The sequence below is a fragment of the Ambystoma mexicanum genome, chromosome 11 (assembly GCF_040938575.1).
Source record: "Ambystoma mexicanum isolate Mex_15411 chromosome 11, UKY_AmexF1_1, whole genome shotgun sequence".
Taxonomy (NCBI): Eukaryota; Metazoa; Chordata; class Amphibia; order Caudata; family Ambystomatidae; genus Ambystoma; species Ambystoma mexicanum.
Window position 1 is genome coordinate 459,337,896 of NC_090934.1, and position 26,323 is coordinate 459,364,218.

The 26,323-nt window shown below is 40.4% G+C and overlaps 1 protein-coding gene across 1 annotated transcript in view; it reads left to right on the plus strand.

Moving 5' to 3' along the window:
- LOC138505005 (embryonic protein UVS.2-like) overlaps nucleotides 1-26,323 on the plus strand; it is an 867,764-nt gene that overhangs the window by 449,767 nt on the left and 391,674 nt on the right. Inside the window, exon 4 of the mRNA XM_069625363.1 lies at nucleotides 3,117-3,201. Within this exon, the coding sequence (XP_069481464.1) occupies nucleotides 3,117-3,201 (85 nt within the window). The remainder of the gene's footprint in view (nucleotides 1-3,116; nucleotides 3,202-26,323) is intronic.

Consider the following 26,323-nt stretch of genomic DNA (forward strand, 5'->3'; position numbering starts at 1 on the left):
GGCATCCATCTTGTCCCCATCAATGCACTACAAGTCCAATCACCAATGTTATCCTATGGGAGTTAGTGAGTCTGGTGCCACAAGCGCCAAGTCTGACTCCAAGTGGGTCTTTGGAGGGATGGAGAGGCCCTTGAGGGCCATGTAGGTGATCGTGGCCTGGCTCCAGCCTGACATCTTGGAGGGCTGGGGACATGAGGGGCAGGAATCATGACAGAAACCAGACTGGTGGTCATGGAGGCAACCAGCACATTCCGTATGTAGATTAAGCTGGGAGATGGCCAGCTTTTCCAAGAGCTTGCCCAGGAAAGGAGTGATGGAGATCGGGCAATAGTTAGTCAGAGAGGAAGGGTCAGCCGAGGGCTTCTTTAGAAGGGGGTGTACTAAAGAGTGCGTAACAGGGAGGGGAAGTTCCAGTGGCAAATGCGTGATAGCAGAAATCATCCAACGTGGTCCTTGATTGTTCTGGATGGGCAGGGGAGAACCTGCATTGATGAGACTTTCATAGATCAGACTAGAAACATTGTCAGGGGTGAACAGGGGAAAAGAGGAGAAAGGAGGAGGAGAGACACCTCAGGCAGATCAGGAGAGGTAGAGGAGGAGGAAGAGGAAGAGAGGGTTGACAGGATGTCCTGAGTTTTAGTGGTGAAATGAGAATCTAAGGCCATGCAGAGGGCCTGGGAGTGAAAAGGAGAGGTAGAGACTGCAGCAGGATTGGCCAGCTCCTTGCAGATTTTGAGAAGTTCGGCTGAGTTTTTAGATGCTGCAGAAATGCTGGCTTGGATGTTGGTTGGGTCTCTTATTAGAGAGGACAGAGAGTCTGTGCTGCCTTTGGAGCAGGTGGTAGGCCAGTTTCTCAGGGGGTGTGCTGGATGCCCTCCACTTCCTCTCTGCCACCCTACAAATGTGTTTAAGGGTGGCGAGTTCAGAATCGTACCTAGAGTTGCACTTGCATTTGGGCTTCAAGCAGATCCTCATGACATTGACTAGGACATCCAGAGTGTTAGAGATAGATAGATGAAGTTTAGAGGGGGCTGTGTCAGGGTGTAAATCAGTCAAAGATGCAGAAGGAGGAGAGAAAGCAGTGGTGAAAGCCTCAACTGACACATGCTTCATGGGTCGGATGACAGAGAAGGTAGGTGGCAGTGAAGGAGTCAGCTTGACCTGCGGGCAGGAGTGAGAGAGGTGGGACAAAAGGAGAATGTGATCCCTCCAAGAGAGAAGAGTGGTGAGAGGGTTAGAGAAAGGGAGGTCTGAGGAGATCAGAACATCCACGATGTGCCCTGCAGAGTGAGTCAGGCCAGAGGGAAGAATAGAGAGAGAGAGAGAGAGAGAGAGAGAGAGAGAGAGAATCACAGCGGTTGCAAAAGAGTCCTGAAGAAGGGCTGGTGGATGTTCAAGTCTCAGAGGAGGATAGGTTGAGAGGTAGAGGCAAGGAGCAAGGAGGAGAGGTCGGCCCAAAAAGAGAGAAAGCGGGCGACCTGGCCAGGCGGCCTGTAGATAGTGGCCACAGTGAGGCCAGGAGATATAGAGAACGTGCAGACCAGGAATTCCAAGGAAGAGTAATGCGGCATTGGAATGATAGAAGCAGGGATCCACTCTGCGAATCAAGGCTACAGCCCCACGGGAGCAGTTGGTTCTGGGCTCGGAGAGGATCTTGTAGCCATTGGGAAGGAGAGTGTCGAAACTCGTGACAGAGCTGGCCGTGAAGTGTTGGTGAAACCGAGTACATCCAAATTAAGCTCTTCCAGGAGACGGCAGATGTCAGAGGAGTGTTTGACAGCTGAACAATAGTTGAGAGTAGCTATGTGGAGCACGTTGCCACATTTGACAGACTTCCGGGGGGGATAAAGGCCAGAGGTACACCCTGCAGAAGTGTTGAAGGTGCCTGAGGATGGGCAGAGGAGGAAGGAAGAAACGACAGGGTAGTCAGAGAGTGAGAAGAGCATGCCAGAAGGTTGGCAGAGTAGGGAGGCAACAGGGTGGCCAGAGAAGTAGCAGGTGGTGCCAAAGAAGTGGCAGAGGAAGGAGGCAGCAGAGGTGCCAGAGAGGGGTAAGAAGGGATAGCAGGAGAGGAAAGAAAGTTGATAAGGTGTGGGAAGCGTCTATGAAAGAGGAGGATTGGCCTGAGGGCCCTGAACTAAGACGGTGCCATTTAAGTAGACTTTATTGATGGCTTTAGAGGAGTGGAAGGGGACCAGTAGGGCCTCCCACAAGGTGCAAAGGGACACAGTCAAACAAAGGGACATTTAGGGGTCTTTGTCACAACCTTCGCCATACGAAAAGCTATCCATGCCTTCTGATGGTTCTCATCCCTCAGACACAGTCAAACAACGTTGGGGAGATAAATTAATGTGCCTTTTAGTGCAAAGTGATCGTCTGAAGCCTCCTCCAATGCAGTTACCATAAAGGTGGACATAACCTTAGATTTGTCCAACTGAGAATAATATGTCAATTATGTTGATCCCTATTCGAATTGCTTATATTTAATCTTTACAATCCAAATATTTCTGGGCATTTTTTGGGGTTGTGAATGCCGGTTCTTGATTCTGAATAGCAGTGTTATCATATATATAAATTATTACTAAGGGCACATTTAGAATTAGGTGGCAAAGGTAAAACAGGTGGTATTTTTGAAGATAAGGGTGAGAAGTTTCATAGAGGAAGAAGTAGGGCTTAGTGTGTATGTACTATTGGTCTATAAACGTTTCTTCTGTTTAGCAAAACATTAATTTTTACAAAAATGAATTGATGGCTGTCAACTGACCACAGGAACATTTCCAGGGATGTCCCTATCTCATAAAAGAAGCACCCTATCTATTGTCTGTTTTTCTCTACAGCTCTCCTCGGATATACCAATTTCTGTGTTGCCCTCAAAAAAACATCATTGATTAAAACAAAGCCTGCCCCCTCAATATTAGGCAAAAGACTGGGGGTTTTCATGCATCCCATTGTTAAAATGACCTTAAACAGAGTGTCACCGAAGGACTCAACTCAACAGGAAATTCAAAGCTTGACAAAAACACTGTGATAATGCTAAATCATTTTCCACCTCTCCTTTTCTTAGGTTAACAGATTAAGAGGAGATAATTGAAACCCTGTCTTATTATGTCTTTCAGGGGATATCAACAACTTCCAAATAGCAACCAACGGTAACCTACTTGGTCTACCCTACGACTATGCCTCAGTCATGCACTATGCAAGGCAAGTAGATGGTTACATTCAATACAAGTAATATGAATGATAAGTACATTTAATGTATGAATTTTTCTAAAATTATAAATGATATATGCATGATGAACTAATGGTGGTACAGTGATAGGCACATGGTGAACCAATAATGATTAAAGACATTTGAGAAGGCTGTGGCTGTAAGAGGCACTCTGTTCCTTTTCTCTTTCTCTCTCTTTGTCTCTCTCGCTTTCTCTCGCTCTCTCTCTCTCTCTATCTCTCTCTCTCTCTCTCTCTCTCTATATATATATATATATACATATATATATGTATATATATATATATATATATATATATATATTCAGTAAAAAAACTTTGCTATAGGACGTTATGGTTAAGTTGCGCTACTAAAAACCTATCAGATTCAGTAAAAAAACTTCGTTATAGGGACGTTATGGTTCCAAGTAAAACCGAAAAACCCCTGAAATTCGCCAGTTATGGTAAACTAAGCAACCATAACTCGCACCACCACCGTGCACTGCTAAGACTAACACCCAGGACATCAAAGATGACATCACAAATGTACCAAAAGAAGATAAAGTGGCTTCCAACATAATTACCTCACAGACACTCCACAACTAAGAGCAAGACCAGACGTACAGACTACTCATCACATACTTTACCTGAAATAGTAAGTGCACTTCATTTTACTCATATATTTATAAACTTTCTGTATTAGATAAAAAAAATATATTACTTTTTTGTTTTCTCACAGAAATGTGTAGTACTCTGGAGTGGCTAGAGGAGCATTTCCCACGAGAGGAAATGTCAGAAGATAGTGCACCTAATGGTACACACTTTTCTATATAAACCAATTAATAAATATTATTTTGTATACATTTAACATATACTTTTTTTGTACAGACCATACAAAAATTGAAACTACTACAGAAAAAGAAGCGGTGGATAACACTCTGGAGCACATAAACGAAAAAATTGACCAAATTTTACCAATTTAACAAACTTTGTGGAAGATCACTTAAAACTAACAACAAGATACCATTGTCCCACCTGTACTTGTCGCCCCTCACCATATCCCACTCATTTAACGCCAAACCCTCTCCATGGACCAAAACGTTTTGATGACATTTCCATCCCTTCTTCACCTGATCCCAATTATGTTGAAATCCCTAATTCTCCTGTTTTTGTTTCCGTTTCTGCCCCACCTTCTCAGTCATAAATTGTTAATATATGTCAAATAAAGTTACTTTTTTATATAATGTTGTAATTAGTTTCAGTTCTTTTTGTTAAAACCAATTTAGGTGTCCACGGACAGCGTGGTTGCTCGGAAATGTTTGTAAATAGACGAGCCGGTCAAGTGGCACAGCGAGTAACGCAGGTTCGAATCCCGGCGGGGCCAAACTGAGCCTTTCATCCTTCCGAGGTCGATAAATGAGCACCACACACCGTGGGTAATAATAAGCAGCGCTCAGATACCTGAGGGTTTGTAGCGCTATATAAATGCCAAATTATTATTATTATTATTATTATTATTATTATTAAATGTAAGTGTCCTGAGGACACTATATCTGTAATGTTCCCATGCAAGTTGAAACTGTTCTAAGAACACTCGTAGTGTCCTGAAATGTTCGTAAATAAACGAAAATGGAGGTGTCCTTAAGAACACTGTGCCTGTTTGTAGTGTACGCTAGCAAGTTGAAACTATTCTAAAAACACTCGTGGTGTCCTGAATTATTCATAAATAAATGAAAATGGAGGTGTGCTGGGGACGCTATGTCTGTCCGTATTGTTCGCAAGTAAGTTAAACTGTGCTAAGAACAAACGGCTGTCCGTAACTGTTCGCTTTACGTGTGACGCACTTTTAATTAGTTCAGGACCCGAGCACTGTCCGTAGAACATCAACGCGCATGCGCAAAAACAATGTCTGTACATTGGGTGTCCTGCGGACAGCTGCTTCCTTAGCAAACATGCTCACGAAGCAATCATGTGACCACGCCCACGCTGATTGCGTGTTCTGAATACGGACACTGTTTGTGTCCCCGAACAGTTTAAAAGTACATTTCCAAGTAATCCACAATATTTCTCATTAACAACTCACCATACCACAAATCCCACATACTAATCCTAAATTTCCACATAGTTTTTGTGACTTTTTGAACCTTTTTTGGTGTTCGATCTGTCTTGCGGACGGCGCGCATGTCCACGAACCGCGTACAAGCACCCCTATAAAAGGCCACGCCCTAGAGCTCATTCTCATTGTGTTTCTGGCTATTCCACAGAGCACACTGCATTTTGCTGCATACTTTGCAGATTCTGAGATTTCCATCTCCAAGCCGATGACATCCATGGCTCCACTATTGCCACTTGGTGGTACATCTGCCTCAGCGCCAACCCCACCCCCTCCACCACCACCATCTCCCCAAGGGCCTGAAGAGGGGAACAGGAGTGAGGATACAGAGGAGGAAGAAGAGGATGACGAGAATGAGGTAGAGGAAATCCCTACCAACCGCCCTCGGCGTGATTCTTGGGTGTGGCGGTTGTTTACCGTTCATGGGAATGGTCCTAAGGCTTGTGCGAACTGTGTCACCTGCAATGAGTGCAAAATGGTACTCAGTCATGGGAGGCATGGTTCGTACAGCTTTGGGACCACTACCATGAAGCGACACCTCAACTCATTCCACACTGGGGCCATTCGCCAGGTTGTACCTAGCGAAGAGCATAGTAGGTTGATTGCCTCTACTTCATCCTCCGTTTCTGATCCTGTCACCACAAGGAACAGCTCTGTGGGACAGCGTCTTCCTCAAGCTGCCTCACAGGCCATACAGAATTCTGATGACCCTTACCTTTCGAGGGTCACAGTTGTATGTATGTACTGTGACACAGTACTCTACAGGGGGGGGCGACTTCGGAGTCCTTTTGAGACTATCGTCTCACAGCACGAGAAGACCTGCTCACTACCCAAATAAAACCCACTCTACATCTTCCTCTCTCAGCTCGCCCTTTCTTATCCCTGTGGTTGGTGTCCCCCTCTTTACCCTCCTTTCCCCTCCTCTCCTAGTGTGTCGTGTATAAAAAACCAAAAAAAATACAAAATAACAAAAATAAAATAAAATAAGGCTCTTTTCAGAGCCGCCTTTCACAGTTGAAAAATAGAAGTGAAGATAAATAAAGCAGGGTCCTTTGTATTTCTTGAAAGTCCGTGGACAGTTCAGAAACATAAACAAATTTGGGGTACTACCCTATTGTAACCATTGCATTTTTCTCTGGGATGAAGTAGTGGCTCTGAAAAGAGCCTTTGGGAGGTGTTTGTATGTAAAAAATTATAAATACTTAACACCTACTTCAAAATGGATGCTGTATTTCTAAAAAAGGTTGCAATGCATTTTGTACATTTCTCAGAAAAATCTGATTGCCAGCATAAGTAAGATGGACTCCATCTCTGCGAAAAATGTATTTACTACGAAAAATAATATTTTCATTGTGAAAAGAGGACATGCCAAAATCTCTTAGGAATGCACAAACAGCCTTATTAACATTACGCCTTGCTTTCTCCATTTGTGGACCACATGAGAAAGAACGAAGCCACATTTGTCTCTGCGCAATCCGTGAAAAAATTACTTTGGAGTTTGGAAACATGTCCATGATCTTCTGAAGTCCTTCTTTCATTGCAAATTGCAAAGAAATTCCAGTCACATGTCCTAAACTGTTCCCTCCACAATGAATACAATTATGTCTAGATGTTCCTCTATCTTCAAAGTTGCACAGAGAGGTAGCAAGTCCAACCACTTCATTCCATGCACTCAATAGCAGTGCACTTCCACATGTGCGAATCCAAGTCCTATATATACTCCACAGCTTTCTGCATGCACCTTCAACCAATGTATCCACGAGTCTCCCAAAATCCACACAATCTGTTTTTTGAAACACTCAGCCATAGCTATCTGTTCTTCTCTCAGCAAAAAGAATATCTGAGAAAACCTCTCTTAGCACAACACACTCACTAAACTTTACTGACCAATCCCTTGATAAATTCAATCTCATTTGCATGCCTCCCCACCCCAAATTCCCTGGATGTAATACGCGGTGTCCTAGAACTACCGCCATGTCCGCGAACATATCGTAACATGGACAGCCCTTCTACAATTTCCACTTCACTCTCTGTGCCATTCCCTCATTGGATGTAGATAAGAAATCACATGACCATCCACCAATCAAATCCAAGACCTCTACATGTAACTACATCATCATAGATCAGCACTGCAAATGTACGGTGAATCTCTCGGAGTACAAGTCTCATACCATTGGCAAGCACAATCTACGAGAAATACTATACAAGTCTCCAAGATTTATACTTGCAGCTTCGTCCATATCCATATGCATGAACACAAACTACAGGTATGCATATTTTCTATACAGTACATGAACACATTTTCTAACCGACTTTTACCTTGTATAATCTGGAAAATGAATCTACGATCATTTTTTCATTGTCCTAAAATGAACTGTGACTTACAAACCTTTATACCATTTAATTTCTTCACACACACACACACACACACACACACACACAAATAATGTTAAACTAACATTTTTGAAATAAAATATATAGACTACATATAATCAAACAAAATTACATGCACACTCTGTGATCAAATCTCAAACAATAATATTTGTACAAACACATAATTGGTTTTAATTTTTTTAATTTATATAATTACTTACATTTATATAGGACAAGCAGGCTATGACATTGACTCACTATTACGTGGAAAAGCAGGCTATGACATTGACTCACTATTACGTGGAAAAGCTTAGTTACAGGAATAGTGGTATACAGTGGTACATTATGAATTTCACAAGCCATAGTAAAGATATTTTCTTTCCTACAGTTAGTCATAAGATAGTTTTAATGGTTTTGAGGAAGGCGCTGAGCATTTAAATTTAAAAAATCTATGTCTAAATTAAAAACAGTGCTATATACAAACCAAATTTCTAATTTCTTTCTTTTACAATTGCAGTGAAGACCATTCTCCTGAAAAGAAGCAGCCTAATTTGAAGTACAAAGAACAACTAAGAAGCAAACTGCTCATTTTAGAAAAAAAGTAAGTAGAATGTTACCATAATATTTGAATTATTACTCAAACACACTTTAAGGTTAATTCATGCTATTTCTGTGCCTAGAAATAGAGATTCTGCGCCATTCTGACCAAAAATCCCCGGTCTTAAACAGTGATTTACTGGCAGAATGGCCCACAAATTCCTATTTTTCGACACACAAATTACCCAACTCAGCCGCTAGAATTTAGATGTTGTAGAACAAACAACTGTTTTAATTGTATAGCTTTAGATATACTATTTATACTTCTCCACACCACTGGCTTACTTTTTTCTGTCATCTGAACCCCAGTTTAGTAACACATTAATTCAAGAATACCCATCCCTAGTAGTTGTATTTCCCAATGCACAATCACACACCATTACATACATCTTTATCATCTTACTCAAACACTCAGGCACACAACACACATGCATTGCAGAACACCCCAACCCATACCTTCTGTATTTTTTTCAACAGACCCTAAAGAATGCCTACCAAAAAGCAACTCAGTAGAAAGGAACGCAGAAGTAGAGCAAATGAAAACATAAGGTGTCCAACATAAGCATCCACCTCTAGCAGAATTTGTAAAATAAGTTGAAACAAAACAGCTAATACAATCATTTAGTGAAACACAAGAAGTTTCAAGTACAACAACTTCGCTTCCTCTATCAAAATGTAAAACAAACCCCTGGGACATCTTCAACTCCACTCTTTTCTTCTCTCCACACATCATGGACATCTCCAAAAAGTCCCATTCACACCTGCACCTCCTAAGAGGTATTCTACCTTTTCCTACCTTTCCCCAGAATCTCACTGTCTCCAGAGCCCCGGTTCTCTCTAGGCTTGACTATTGCTACATCCACTTTCTTAATCTACCTAACTCTACCCTCCGCCTTCTGCAACTCATCCATAACTGGACCGCAAGACTTATCCTTGGCCTTACGCCCAGGGACTGCATCTCTCTGGCTCTGAAATACCTCCTCTAGCTCTCGGTGGCTGCAAGGATCAAGTTCAATACCCACTTCATCGTCCATAAGGCCTTCTGGGTCCGGGGTCGTAATATCTCCAGTGCTCTCTTCCTAAGTGCTTTTCTTCCAGAGCCCTCCATTCATCTATTTCCAATGCGGGTAAGTCGCTTCTCCAAGCAGAGCCTGGGTGGTAGATCCCTTTACTCTGCAGGTACCTCCCTCTAGAATGGCCTCCCTGCCACTCTTCTCCTCAAGCCGGACCTCCTTAAGTTCTGGAAGCTCCTCAAGACCTTCCTTCTCTCCTTTTCCTTCTCTCTGCCTCTCCCATGCTAACCTTTCCCCACCTTCTTTTCTCACTGCCTTCCCTCTGCTATCCTTCTCTTCCTCCTGCTCAGCTACGTGACTGGTTGCCTGGTGCTACTCTGAGTCATATAGGACACCTGCCCCCCTTGCCCAGTCCCTAGCACTTGCTTCGGGCCCCCCATGCACTGCCACCTGGCCTTCCTTGCACTTCCGAGGCATGTTCCCCTTGGAGGCCCTGCCTTCCTTGCACTTTACCCAGGGCACTGTTCGACTGGTTGCACTTCTCCCCCTTCCTCTCCCCTGCACTTCTTGTCTGTGCACTTGCACAATCAAATGATAGTAGGCCTAGAAAATGTGTTTGTCTTGTTCTCCCATGTTTTCCCCTCCATGCCTAGTTGCGCCTTGAAAAACCTGTTCATAGGTGTATAATAAATAACCTGTCAATCAATCAATTACTACTGCCGTGCATGTGGCCACTACCACCACAAGACAATTAAACCATATAACAAGTACGTACAATACACTCTCAAATAACAAAACTTGCCCTGAACCCCCTCCAATCAAAATAATGTCTGCGGAAACCAAAATTGACAGCAGACTCGACGGCATCTGCAAATCCCTTTTTGACCTATGAAAACAGCTCCATATAATCTTTATTCCACTCGTCCAACCTTCCCAAGCTCTATTCCCAGCCACCAAATAACATCAAATGTGTTTTCCCAGCCGTTCATTCACGGCTCTGTCAACAGACTACTGCAGTGTCTGCTGATCAGGTGGCATCCAGGCCCACTTTTTTTCACCTTGAAAAACAACTCAATATCATCTTTATCCACCCCACCCTTTTCAGCTCCTCTATCGATCACCAAATAAAGCAAAATGTGTTTGCAGGCATTTTCCCCACTGCCCTATATACGGACACCGGCAGCTGCCCATGAATACAACAAGGCGACTGTTCCCAAAAAATATGACGCACCTCACGCTTTTCACCATCCAATCAGTGAGTGTGCCCGATGTCCATGGACATCACACTGCCCCCAGATTGGTCCAGAGGGCTGTCAGTGAATAGGGAAGTGTGTCCACGGACCGGAAACAGATATCACACATTTTTGTTTACCTACTTTTTGGCTGTTTGAAAAAGAAATACTGGATGGATTTACCTCAAATTTACAAAAGCACGCTTTCGGGACCAAGCCGCTGCTCCTGCCGCAGTTTTGGTGAAAATCTGTCTAGCAGTTTGGGCTGTAGGCATGAGCAAAAATAGAATTTTCATTGCGTCTATGAGGATTTGCCCAAATTTTGGGACCTCCCTATAACTTTGCCTGTCTTGAGAAAAATGCAAAAAACTTAATCCGAGGGGTCCTTATACTTTTTTTGCAAAGTTTGGTGAAGATTCATCCAATGGCACCAAATCTATAAGCCGCCCAAAAAGTGCTCTTTCTATGAGTTGAACAACTTAATCATAACTACAGAGCTACTACCGCAGGCCCTGTGAGAAATATATATATATATGTATATATATATATATATATATATATATATATATATATATATATATATATATATATATATATATATATATATTACATGGACGCAGTAGCGTCCATGTAGTTATGGTTAAGTTGGTGTTTCCATAGGAAGAGCATTTTTTGGGTGGCTTATAACTTCGCTCCCTCTGGACGAATCCTCACCAAACTTAGCAAATAAAGTATATGGCCCACTCTGAATTTTATTGCAGAGTTTGGAGAGGTTTGGTCCAGGGCGGGCAAAGTTATAGGGGGGGTCCCAAAACTTTTGTTTTTTCCCATAGACATAATGGGAAAAACTTTGCGCACACCTACAGCCCAAACCACTGGACGGATTTACACCAAATTTACGGCAGGAGCGGGGGCTTGGTCCCAAAAGCGTGCTTTTGCAAATTTGGTGTACATTCGTCCAGTAGTTTTTTTTAAAATGACCAAAATGTAAGGCAAAAAAATTAGTGATATCTCTGTTCGCTCCGCGGATGGACTTCCTGGTTCGCTCCGTGGACAGTGCCCTGATTGGCCAAGCGGCTTGCGCGATGTCTGCGGACATCCGACGTGTTCGCTGATTGGACGGCGTGGGGCGTGGAGCGCGTCAGATTTTTGGTGGCACCCGACTTCTTGCATTCACGGACGACTGCGGACAGCGAGGTGAAATTTGGTTTAAAAATTGTATTTAGTGGAGTGTGTTGGTGTGTAAGAGTGTTTGGGGAGGGTGGGGGAGTATGAGTTAGGTGCAATGTTGTATTTTTCTTATGTGCTAGACGCTTTTGTTGTGATCAATTTGTCTGCAGACAACACAGCTGTTCTGAAATGTTCGTAAATAAACAGAATGGATTCAGTGTCAAGTTGAAAGTGTTCTAAGAACACTCGTGGGGTCCTGGAATGTTCGCAGGGGTGTCCTGAAGACGTTGTCTGTATTGTTCGTTGGCAAGCTGAAAGTGTTCTAAGAACACTCACGGTGTCCTGAAATGTTCGTACATAAAGAAAATGGGGGTGTCCTGAGGACGCTGTCCGTATCATCCTCTGGCAAGTTGAATGTGTCCTAGGAACTTCCTTTTGTCCGCAGACATTAAAATAGTTGCAATGCTTGAATCTATGGGTGTGATATGCTGCCGTGGTTGTGGCCAGGGTATAGAATGTTGGGTGCATGGCCATTTGGCCATGCACCGAAGACTCTATGCCCTGGCCACAACCACCGCAGCATATCACACTCCTATGCCATGCACCGAAAAGTCTATGCCCTGGCCACAAGCACTGCAGCATATCACACTCATAGTGGCTTATAACTTTGGGTCAAAAATACATTTATAAGGAACAATGTTAGAAGCCAGTATGGGTGTGATATGCTGCAATGGTTGTATTTATCATGTTATACTTACTATTTGGTTTAGTAACGGGAGTCCATGTTTTTCTTGTTAATTTGTGTGTTAAAAGAAAATAGCATGTTGGTATTAGTATTTTATAAAGACTTATTACATTGTACAATCAACATTTTCTTCTTTTTTTACCATCATATTTAGTAGATGACAAACCAGAGTACTGTGCAATTTGCTCAGTTTCTGTCTTTGTTGCTAAAATCATTGGGTCTGTGGGAGAAAAAAAATCCATGGTGGATTAAAAAAAAACCTTTTTCTGTTATGCTACAGTTTATTTGTTTGTTTGTTTTCAATGTTTACTTGTTGTTTCTGGCTAATGCTTTATACATTGGATTGTTCTAGTTTTTGGGAGCAGTAAGATATTAGGTATTTGTTTGGATATTGTAAAACTTTGGAGCAGTTAGATACCAATAGGCGTACTCTAACTGTTTATTTTTTTATATAATTTCGTGGTATTGATTTATCTGTTTGGATATTTCTAAATTTTTGGACAGTTAGATACCAATTGGCGTATTCTAACTGTCTATCTTTTTCTCTATTTGAGTGGTATTAATTTATCTGATTAGTTGTTGTAGCATCTTTGGGCAGTTAGATAGCTTTTGGAATATTGTGACAGTTTATATTTTTTTACTACAAGTGTACTTAAGGTTTAAGTACAGTTTAGTTATCAAATTTTGGTTTTAAGAACATTAAATAAGCGTTTGTAAGATTTGCTGGTAATCTCTGCTTTAGAGTAATGGTACTATCATTACATTCAAACCATCCACATTTCTTTTTTTATATATGCAGTGTAGTGCCCTGAATTGGTTGTGGCTCCTGCGTGGTAGATTATACCTATTGTTGTGAAGATTTTCCTACCAAGTGATATTTGACCATGTGTGAATCCAGTCAGCTTGCAGTTGTTTTTGGTACCATCTGCATTGTAACGTAGAAGCATTAGTATTACGTATTTACTTTGTGTTTGTATTACTAACGTGGAGCGATTATCTGAATTGCAGGTCGAACATCATCTACCATGGTTTGCATGTTGTACAAGTTGCTGAAATAGAACGGATTCACATTTAAGTATTGATATATACACAAAGCGTTCATTGGGGATTTGTTCTTGTGTCACATTGTTGCAGAGAGTGCATGTATGTTTCCACATGTATGAAATCTGTAACATTTCATTTATAGGTATGTTTTTGTTTTCCAGTACTAATAGTAAGTACATTAGAAATTCTTGTGGATCTTCCTGTGAGTTTATAGTGAATTTCACCATTCCAGCACAGTAGTCCAATTGTTGTCTTATTCCATAAACATTATACGTGTTGTCAGGATTGTTTGCTGCATTTCTGCGAAGTACTAACATTTGCAAACACAATGGGTCTGTACTGTGTAAGTAAATGTTCTCAACAATTGGTGGTAATTGAAATAGAATATTCATTGCTACATTTGCATAGCAACTTACACCAACTATATTTGAGAGTTTAAATGGACCAAGTAGTTCTGTATCTGACTGCTTTTTTTGGAGTTTGTCTTCCTTCTTTGAAGAAGTACCTGGTTTACTTTCCCTAATTGATTCTTTTTTGCTTGTGGCACTTGATGAAGTATTACTTTCTTTTACTCTCTTTGGAGGATTTGCAGTGACATCCTGTTGCTTTTCTGTTTGATTCATTTTTCTTTTATAATATTTTACTTTTTGTGGAACAGAATATGTGTTTCGATGGGCAGTGTATAGTGAACAAAGTCTATTGTATTCTATAATGCAAGGAATAACAGCGTTTATTTTACTTGCATCAAAGTTGATTAGAAATAGACCGTCAAGTGTACGTAAGCGTGATAGTGCTACGTAGCTCATGCCTCGTTTAAAGACTGTGTTACCAATGTCTATCATTGCTTTGTTGAGGGTAAGACCTTGTGATTTATGAATGGTGACTGCATATGCAAGAGTTAGAGAAAATTGTTCTCTGCGTACATACATGTCTTTGAAGAGAAGGAATCGAGCTGTTGAGCGTCCTATTCTTTTTACTTCTGAAAGTTTGTCAAAGAGAATATTGACAAACTGAATGTTGTTGTCACGTGGTTATGTTTCAAAGCCAACAACTGTACCCAGTGCTCCATTAACTAGTCCTTGGTCCAGGTCAAGGTTACGTTTCAGCATTACTCTGCAATTTAAGGATAATTTTAATATCTTTTCCAAGCCTGCTGTGTTTGAGATTAATTTTTCTAAACTATTTAGTCTTGTTGTGGCTTGGTCACACATGGGTAGTGTCATTCCATGTACATCTACTTTGTCTGTGGCGCTAATTTCCATTATTGGTTGCATTTCTTTACTTAACATTATTTCATTGAATTTGAAACAGCTTGCAAGAGTTGGCATTAAGGCCATACAATTGACATTTTTGTGGGCTAATTGTTCCATAACATCTGTAGCACATGCATTATCACCATAAAGTGCATGAATGTGCTGGGTTTTCACTATTGCTTCTGCTTCTTTAGAAAGTATACCAACTCTGATACTTTTTAAGATGTTGGCATAAGTGAGATCTGCAGATTGCTGCATGTTTTCTGTTAATTCTCTGCATTGGAAATGTTGCCAAAGGTTGACATTTCCAATGCTGCCAACAGTTTTACGGCAGAGTTTGTGTCCTAATGTTTTAAAAATAGGCTCACCTTTTACTGGTGTCAATTGAAGAAGGTCTCCGAAAACAATAATGTGTTTTCCTGCAAAGAGCTCTTCATAGTTTGTTTTGAGTACTTCTTGTAATCTGAGGTGAATCAAAGCCAACATTAGGTTGGACACCATGCTCACTTCATCTATTAGTAGCATTTTCATTTGTTTCAATACTCTGCGGAGTTCCATTGCAGCTTCTGCAGAAAGTTTGTAATAATCTAGTTTGTTTTGGTGTTCTACTGGCAGGAGTAGTAATCAGTGTAAAGTGACACCACCTATGTTGTAGGCAGCTAAACCAGTGGGGGCAGTGACAACAGCTGACAGTTTGTTGTTTGTCAATTGTTGAAGGAACTTACTGATGATTTTGATTATGACGGTTTTGCCAGAACCAGCTTCACCACTGTCATACAATAGTATAGGTTTGTAATTTTGACAGGTGCATTCTTTGTTTTCATGTTGTACACCATGTGCAATTTCTTTTGTTACTTCTTGAAAAATGCTATGTTGCTCATTGTTTAGCTTTGATTGTAGTATAGTTAAGTCTTCTTTATTTTCATACTGACACATGGTGTTTTCTACTTCTATCATAGCTAATTCTGCCTCATTTGTTATTAGTGGGCCTCCCAGTGTTTCTTGGCTTCCTGTGACCGAAGGTGGACTACTGTCAGGAGAGTCCTTATCTAGTTGGGCCTGGAGTTCTTCTTCGTGTTGCTGTTCATTGTGCAACATTGTTTTGTACTGTTCAAAGTTTACATCAGTTATACTGCTTTCATTTGCTTTGAAAGCATCTTCATATGAGTCATAGTTATCTAGTATTTCTTCTTCTTTTCTCCATGGTTTAAAGAGTTGTAGCAGGGACATTTAATATACTTCTTTATGTTGAGGAGTCTTTAATGACAATTTGATATGATTAATTAAATTTGGTTTGGTGAGTTTTACTAAGCTGCCTTCACAGTTTGCCACTTTGTATTTACGGTTTTCTTCATCAGGTTTTATATTATTTTTGTATGTGTAGTTTTGGGCTTTGTGGTATAGACACATGGTTTCCAAAGTGGTACTCCTGTTTGGGTAGTATGTGTCCAATAAATTGTTTTTTAAAAATGTCTGGGCTGTTGGGATCATGTTTGGCTATTGTTTCTATATCTTCGTATGATTTTAGAACTCTTTTTTCTAGATTTAGCTGGACCAAGTGTTAGCCATACTATATTTGCAGATTTACCATAAAATGCAGTACCAGTTAATCGATCAGCTGCTTCATAGGATCCACATTCTCTATGGGACAGCATTTTTATGCCCAAGCTGTATAATGTCTGAGACACTGTTTTATCTGATGACAGGTCATTCCAGAGGTCTTGGAGCTCTGTCTTTACCTGATTTGGTTAAGTATGTTGTGACATATCGTGCAACTGCAGTAGAATTGTCTGCAATGTACTGCACATCTATGTTTGCATTCCATAAGTGGGCAATGATTGCATTGTAATCATTGATATATTTTTCTTCTTCTTTTCCTTTTATGCAATATGTATTTTTAGGTGACTTACCTTTAACACTATGTCTAACTGAAGACATGAGGTTGTTCACTTGACCTGTATTTGTAACTGGTCTAGGGAAACCAAATCGGCATTTGGTGTAGTATTTCCCTTTGTTTTTGTGTTTGCGACGACAGTATTTGCCACATTTGTGTCTTTGGAATTGTAAAATGTTTGCATGAAGATCACTATTTGTGGATTCTGATGGAATTTCACAAGTGACATATTTTTCAATAAACTGTAAAACAGTGGCATCACTGTCTTGACCAAATTTAGGAGCATCTTTAATCCATAAAAGCATGTGGACATGTTGTGCTCCTCTGGCTTGGTATTCTTTTCTCCAAAAGAAGTGTTGCACTTCTCCAAGGGGAGGAACAGTTTTATTACAAATAAAATGTAGCATTGCAATGAAGCAATGGTGAAAATATCTTGAAACATTAACAGGATCCTGAGAACAAAGTTCTCCAGGTGTTAGTATATCTATGTTTGTTTTGTTTTCGTTTGATATGCATAGGAAAGCATGTCAATCTTCCCATGCATATTCTGCACAACTTTATGTACAAACCAAGTGGATGGGCCAAGGTTTCTGATCATACAACATACATCTCCATGACGTCGAAACCAGTACTCTTTAGTACCACACATATTTGCTAATAGATTTGTAAGATTTGCTTGTAAAACCTCATCTTTTTGTTTAACTTTTTGTAATAATTGTTTAGCTGTCATATTTTGAAAGTGTGATCCTGATTTTAATATGTGTGCAACTCCGTAACATAAAGTTGCTAGTTCACTTTCAAAGAGTAGGTGGAATATGTATTCCACATTCTGTCGAAATCTGGGATCTTCAGAATACATTCGTAATGAGCGATATTCTGATGCTGATATTTGAAGGCGTATTATTGCTTGCAATGGGTGCACTGTTTGAGTTATGATGCTCTCATATAAATTAAGTTGTTGCAGGGGTTTTGCTAGTGGATATAATTCCAAGTTATTTGTGATAGCACGTGAAGGAGTTTGGTTGTTGTCAAGTTTTGTAGTGCAGTAACTGCAAAGTATTATGGGGTCAGTTATTTCGTATTTGTTTTCTGCTATAAGGTAGAGAGCTAATTCAAACATTTAGAATCTTCATTGTCTTCTATTTTGTATGATAGGTCTACAGTTTTTGTGTTACTTTTATAAAAAGTTCTGCAGCAACAGACACACACGTGGTTTGGTACTTCAGCTGAAGTACTTTCAAATTTTAGTATTTCTTTTTTGTATGTGTGCAGTGAAAGGTTGCCATGTGCAGAATTGTTACGAAGTTAGTTTACAGCTAATTCATCTTGTAAGTGGATTTCACTTCCAAAATATTTTGTCTGGATATAGTCGATTTCTTCTAGTAGGTCTTTTGCTGTACCATGTAGAAGAATGTTATTTAAATTGGCTAGTGCTAAAGCAGGACTTTTAGCATAGTACAGTTTATAAACTAGATTTCTTATACTTGCATGATTTGTTGATATCCTTTTGATATCATGGAAGGTTGTTTTGCAAGTAGGTCCTGTAATGCAGGCCAACGAATGTCCTTGTAGTCCTGTGTACTTGCGTACTGGACAATCATCCATGTTTTGCAGTAGTTTAATTTTGATTTTGTCTTTGCTTTTCACATATTGATTGAGGAATTGGTGTAAAGACTTGAACATTTTTTTGGGAATGTTACACATTGATGTGCATGGCCATTTGTACACTAGATGTTCTGATTCAGTTGAATGGAGGGGTAAATCTACGTTTTCAGGGCATATTTTTGTAAGGAGTACTTCTTGTTCCATTATGGTATTATTAACTTTTTCATAACCTCGACCACTGCAATGTATGGCAATTGTATTTGTTTGCTTTTGTTTGTACGCGTCTTCATTAAAGTATGGTTCTGTGCTTGTAGTGTAACTCCATTCACCTCCACAGATATTTAAGAAGTTATTTCTGTTGACATTTCGTTTATTGAGAAGTCTTTTTTGTAATTTAGTTATTAGTTTTGTTAGTGGTTTCATTCTGTTTAACACTAAAATAAATAACTTTCTTTTGAGAAGAATTGCACTGTCTATCAACGCTTCTTAGATTAATTTCCTACGATAGGTTTGAAGTGTTGAACCTGGTTTCTCTCCTGTTTTTATAAGATTTTGAAGGCATTTGTGACAGAACATTTTGGCTAAAATACTTTTCTTGGTATGCTTACTTTGTACTATATCAAGATTTATAGAAGAAGTTTTATTTTTAGTGATAGTTGATTTTCTGTTAATTGTTTTTTGGGTTGTTTTACTTTTTGATAGAGGAGGCAAAGTTTTTGTACTAGAAACTTCTTCTGTTTCACTACATGTCTATATTAGCTGTTGTGTTTCAACTTTTTTTTTACAAATTCTGCTGTAGATGGATGTTTATGTTGGAGACTTTTCTTTTCATTTGCTCTACTTCTGCGTTCCTTTCTACGGAGTTGCATTCTTTAGGGTCTGTTGAAAAAAATAAAGAAAATATGGGTTGGGGTGTTCTGGAATGTATGTGTGCTGTGTGCATGAGTGTTTGAGTAAGATGATAAAGATGTATGTAATGGTGTGTGATTGTGCATTGGGAACTAAAACTAGTAGGGATAGGTATTCTTGAATTTATGTGTTACTAAACTGGGGTTCAGATGACAAAAAAAAGTAAGCTAGTGGTATGGAAAAGTACAAATAGTAAATCTAATGTATACAATTAAAACAGTTGTTTGTTCTATAATATGAACATTGTAGTGGTTCAGTTGGGTAATTTGTGTGTCCAAAAATAGAAATTTGTGGGCCATTCTGGCTGTAAATCGCTGTTTAAGACATGGACATTTTTGGACAAAATGGTACAAAATCTCTATTTTTACAAACCGAAATAGCTCGTATTAACGTTATAGTATATTTGATTAATAATACAAATATTATGGTGATATATTACTTACTTTTTTTAAAAATTAACAGGTAACTTCTTAGTTTTTCTTTCTTCTTCGAATTCGGCTGCTTCTTTTCAGGAAACTGGTCTTCACTTCAATTGTAAAAGCTTCAAATGAGTAACTTTGTTTGTATATAGCACTGTTTTTAATTTAGATATTGATTTTTTTAATTGAAATCCTCAGTGCCTTCTGTAAAACCATTAAACTAATTTATTTACATAAGATACATTGCATCAGTTCAGTACATATGATATGTTCTTAATGAACAAATTGTATTGAATGACTAACTGTAGCAAAAAAAATATCTTTACTATGTCTTGTGAAATTTATAATATATTAGTGAATACCACTATTTCTGTAAGTAAACTGTTCTAGGTAATAGCTCCTCAAAGTCATGTCTAATTTAAAATAATTAAGTAAATAAATAAATAAAAACAAAAAATATGAAATTGTATAAGTATTTTTTTAAAGGTTTAAACATAGATTGTGTTTGCATGCAATTTTGTTTGAATATATGTAGTCTATATATTTCATTTAAAAAATGTTAGTTTAACATGATTTGAGTGTGTGTGTATAAAGAAAGTAAATAGTATAAAGTTTTATAAGTGATAGTTGATTTTAGGAAATTCATTTTACAGATTTTACAAGGTAAAAGTCTGTTTGAAAATGTGTTCTTATACTATACAGAAAATATGCATACCTGAAGTTTGTGTTCATGCATATGGATATGCATGGAGCTGCAAGTAGAAATCTTGAAGACTTGTACAGTATTTCTGGTAGATGCTGCTTGCCAATGATATGACACTTGTACTCAGAGAGATTCAGAGTACATTTGCAGTGCTGATCTATGATGATGCAGTTAGATGTAGAGGTCTTGAATGTGATTGGTGCATGGTCATGTCATTTTTGAGGTACATCCAATGAGGGAATGGCAGAGAGAGTGTAGTGGAAATGGTAGAAGGGCTGTTCATGTTACGATATGTCCACGGACATGGCGGTAGTTCGCGGACATCAGGAGTTACATCCGGGGATTTTTGGGTTCAGAAGTCATGCAAATGAGAATAAGCACTGAAAGGGATTGGTCAGGAAAGTTTGGTGGGTGTGTTGTGCCAGGAGAGATTTTCTCAGATACTCTTTTTGCTGAGAGAACAAACGATAGCTATGGCTTTGTGTTTCAGAAAACAGATTGTTTGGATTTTAGGAGATTCGTGGATACATTGGTTGAAGGTGCATGCAGAAAGCTGTGGAGTAGCTGTAGATCTTGGATTCCCACATGTGGAAGTACACTGGCATGGAGTACGTGAAATGAAGTGGTTGGACTTGCTACCTCTCTGTGCTACCTTGGAGACAGAGCAACATCCAGACATAATTGTAATTCATTGTGGAGGGAACAGTTTAGGACATGTGACTGGAATTTAATTGCAATTTGCTATGAAAGAAGGACTTAGGAAGGTTATGGACATGTTTCCTAATTCTCAAGTGATATTTTCACGGATTGCGCAGAGACAAATGTGGCTTCGTTCTTCTTCATTTGGTCCACAAATGGAAAAAGCAAGGCGCAATGTTAATAAGGCTGTTTGTGCCTTTCTAAGAGATTTTGGCATGTCTTCTTTTCACAATGAAAATATTATGTTTTGTAGTACATACATTTTTTGCAGAGATGGAGTCCATTTTACTTATGCTGGCAATCAGATTTTTCTGAGAAATGTACAAAATGCATTGCAACCTTTTTTGGAATTACAACAACGATTTTGAAGTAGATGTTAAGCATTTACAATTTTTGACTTACAAACACCACCCAAAGGCTCTTTTCAGAGCCACCACTTCTTTCCAGAGAAAATTACAATGTTTGTGATGGAGTAGCAACCCAATTTTTTTAATGTTCGCGAACTGTCCGCCGACTTCTAAAAAATACAAAGAGCCCTGCTTCATTTATTTTCACTTCTATTTTTTAACTGGGAAAGGCGGCTCTGAAAAGAGCCTTATTTTTTTTTGATTTTTGTAATTTTGTATTTTTTTTGGTTTTTCAGACACGACACACTAGGAGAGGAGGGTAAAGGAGGGTAAAGGGGGGGACACCAGCCACAGGGATAAGAAAGGGCGAGCTGAGAGAGGAAGATGTAGAGTGGGTTTTATTTGGGTAGTGAGCAGGTCTTCTCGTGCTCTGAGACGATAGTCTCAAAAGCACTCCGAAGTCGCTCCCCCCTGCAGAGTACTGTGTCACAGTACATACATACAACTGTGACGCTCGAAAGGTAAGGGTCATCAGAATTCTGTATGGCCTGTGAGGCAGCTTGAGGAAGACGCTGTCCCACAGAGGTGGTCCTTGTGGTGACAGGATCAGAAACAGAGGATGAAGTAGAGGAAATCAACCTGCTACGTTCTTCGCAAGGTACAACACTGCGAATAGCCCCAGAGTGAAATGACCTCAGGTGTCGCTTCATAGTAGTGGTCCCAAAGCTGTACTTACCGTGCTTCCCGCAACTGAGTATCATTTTGCACTCATTGCAGGTAACACGGTTCGCACGAGCCTTAGGAACATTACCATGAATGGTAAATAACCGCCACACCCAAGACTCACGCCTAGTGCGGGTAGTAGGGTTTTCCTCTACCTCATTCTCATCATCCTCTTCTTCCTCCTCCGCATCCTCACTCCTGTTCCCCTCTTCAGGCCCTTGGGGAGGTGGTGGTGGTGGAGGGGGTGGGGGTGGTGCTGAAGCAGGTGCAGCACCAAGTGGCAGTTCAGCAGCCAAGGATGCCATCTCGATGATGGTGTAGTCTGCAGGTGGCAGCAAAAATCACTGTGTTCTGAAGAATAGCCAGAAACACAATGGGAATAAGCTCTTGGGCGTGGTCTTTTATAGGGGTGCTTGTGCGCGGTTCGCGGACATGCGCACTGTCCGCGGACAGATCGAACACAAAAAAAGGATCGGAAAGTTTCAAAAGGTATATAGAAACTCAAGATTGCTATGTGGGACTTGTGCCATGGTGAGATTTTATTGAAAAATATTATGGATTAACTGAAAATGTACTTTTAAATTGTTCGGGGACACGAACAGTGTCCGCATTTCAGGACACACGATGAGCGTGGGCACGGTCATATGATCCGTTTGCGAACTAGTCCGCGAAGGAAGCGCCTGTCCGCAGGACACCAAGTGCACGGAGATTGGTTAGCGCATGCGCATTGATGTCCTACGGACACTGTTCGGGTTCTGCAGTAATTAAAAGTGCGTCACACGTGAAACGAACATTTCAGGACACCGCGTGTGTTCTTAGAACAGTTTAAACTTGGTAGCGAACAGTAAGGACAGATATAGTGTTCTTCAGGACACGTGTAATTTCGTTTATGTACGAACATTTCAGGACACTAATTGTGTTCTTGGAACAGTTTCAATTGGGTAGCAAAAACACTACGAACAGGTATAGTGTTCTTCAGGACAGCTCCATTTTCGTTTACGTACGAACATTTCAGGACACCAATAGCGTTCTTAGAACAGTTTGAACTTGCTAGCGAACAGTACCGGACAGGTATAGTGTTCTTTAGGACACTTTAATTTTTGTTTGTTTACGAACAATTCAGGACACCGCGTGTGTTCTTAGTACAGTTTCATGTTGCTAGCGAACACTACGAACAGTTGTACTGTTGTTCAGGACACATCATTTTTGTTTATTTACGAACATTTCAGGACACCAATTGTGTTCTTAGGACAGTTTTAAGTTGATAGCGAACATTACGGACAGATTGAGGGGCCGATTCATGGAACAAACGTGCGCCGAAAATCTTCGCGCAAGCAGGTGCAAGCATGCGCAAGCGGAAAAAAACAGGCGCACGCGCACGTGTGCGATTCATGGAAGTCCATGCGCGTGTACAACTCGGGATGTGCGCCAAACCCGTGCATGGCGCACAAGTCACTGCAACATCCCGAAAGGCGTGCGCGATGCGCACAGTGAAAGCGCACAACCTCGACGCATACACCAGAAAGTGGGCGGGACACGGGGCGTAACGCGCAGAATGGGGAACAACGTGCGAAAATAAGGGCGTAACTGGGGATGTACTGCAGGGAAGCAGACGGAACGCCCACACGCACTCGAACCACACGTGTTCATGGAATCGAATAGGGCAAAGCCACGCACAGCCAAAGACACGCACAAGCTGAAACACGTCCGCCACACGAAGGCAGGCGGTAGAGTCCCAGCGCATCACAAAAGTGGCAACATACAGCAATTGGGCCTGTGCGAGCGGGGTACGTGTATTTCGGGGGCGCGCGAAAAGTTACACACGCGATTGAGCGGGGTACGTGTATTTCGGGGGCGCGCGGGAAGTTACACACGCGATTGAGCGGGGTACGTGTATTTCGGGGGTGCGCGGGAAGTCACACACGCGATTGAGCGGGGTACGTGTATTTCGGGGGTGTGCGGGAAGTTACACACGTGATTGAGCGGGGTACGTGTATTTCAGGGGTGCGCAGAAAGTCACACACGCGATTGAGCGGGGTACGTGTATTTCGGGGGCGCGCGGGAAGTTCCACACGCGATCTCATCAGGGTACGTGAATTACAGGGGTGCGCCGGGAGCAGCACATGTGAATTGCACGTGTGGGTCCTCCCAGGTGTTCCCTTTACACCCTCCACAGCCCCTGCAGGTGGCTCACACCACAGGGGCCTACCCAGTACATGTCCTGCAGGCACCCCATCCACCATGGCCATGCCCACCAGCCAACCCACATGTCAACTTGCACTACTGCCCACCAACGCATGTCCCCCTGCACCACCAGCCACCAGGGGCACCCACCACCAGGCCCCACCCATGTCTCCCAGCACCCCTAAGACTAACACCCAGGACATCAAAGATGACATCACAAATGTCATTGATGACATCACTGATGACATCACATGTCTGGCTCACTATTTTTTCTTTTGCTGACATATCTAGGCCACATGGTTTTCTTCAGTAACAGTCAGAAACTAAAAATTTTATTTTATTTGTAGACGTATCCTTCAAGTAGGTTCTTACAGTAATTCCCTTAGAGTCTAGTCACATCATATGAAACATATACATACGGGAAGACACAAGCTTGAAATACAGCAATCCTTTTTGTGCATACAGATAATCAATAGACTTATCAGCACTTTCTGATAGTTCTGTTGTTTTTCTTTATGGCTGTACTTTCCCTGTATATGGTCATATTTGTATACATTGTACTCACACTACTTTCCTTAGGGTCCAATCACATCAAGTGATACATATACATAGGGTAAATAGCAGCTTTGAAACAGAGCAATCATTTATTTGCATGAAACTAATCAGTTAAGTTATGAATTGTTTCTGCTACTACTTGTGTTTTTTTGCTAACTTCACTTTCCCTGTATATACCCATATTGGTATGTGTTCTTGTGTCTTTGTGTTTTGTCTATAGTAATGCAATTATGTAATACATGGGTTTTATTAGCTACTTATTACATATTTCACAGTACACAAAAATCTATTAAGAAAACAATTATCATTTCATTATTCAACATATTAACATTACGAATATCATACCTTCATCTTGTACGCTGCACACAATGTTATGTTTCTGTATGAGTAGCTTAGTATACTAGATAGAACCCCATAATAGGATGCTATTTATATCAATGTATCGTTCAATGCACTTATTAGGGTATATTTCTTGCAATGATTCTTGACACTTTTTTCGCAACATAATAAGAATCCCTTCTACACATATTTCATGAGAAGTACATACACATGTGATGTCATCAGTGATGTCATCAAATACATTTGTGATGTCATCTTTGATGTCCTGGGTGTTAGTCTTAGCAGTGCACGGTGGTGGCGCGAGTTATGGTTGCTTAGCTTACAGAGCTGTGCTATTTTGGCAATACATGTAATCTGGTAGCAGTGCTTATAAAATAGGGTAGCTTTATAAATAAAGAAAATAAAGAAATGTGCTACATTTTAGGGATAGCTATCTATAAGGGCATCAGAATATAACACTGCTAATGCATAGGCATATGAACAGGGATGGCTATATGTAATAGCATTTCAGTAAAACAATGACAATGCAAAGGTGTATGAGCAGCACTAACATATTTCTAATTCTGCAAAGTTAAAAAGAATACACCTTCTGAACATGTTTATGCTACAATTAAATGCCACTTGATATGAGTAGGTGTAACATAGTGTCGATATGTGCCACCTGAGAGCAGTGGTTGATATATCTGACACACACAAAACTGCAAATAAACCTTTTAATATGTACCGATACTTACTTTCACATCAGGCACACACACTCAGCATGTTCACAACGTGAGTTCTGCAATCAGAATGAGAATATTGTACAACATCGTGGCTTTTATACTTTCAAAAATCAATAGCACAAAAAGAGGACTATATAGTAAGTAAAGTACTAAAATGGCCAACACATTTGCCATGCAACCTATCACATGAAATTACAACAGTAACACCAACCAATTTCAAACACTGAAACACATGCACAAAAGTTATTTTCAACTATCCTCTTCTAGCTGCGGCTATCCAACCTGAGGCAATAAGCACCCTCATGTAGCCGCAGCTACAGGTACATTTTTTACTGACTTAAAAATGGACATTGCCAACCTTTGAAATGAGACCAGGGTAGTGGTGAAGATATGGAATCAGAAATACACGTAAGATTGTGTGATCTAGCATCCACAGAATTATATGATTACTGAGCAGAAATGTGTATTCAATTAGCCACG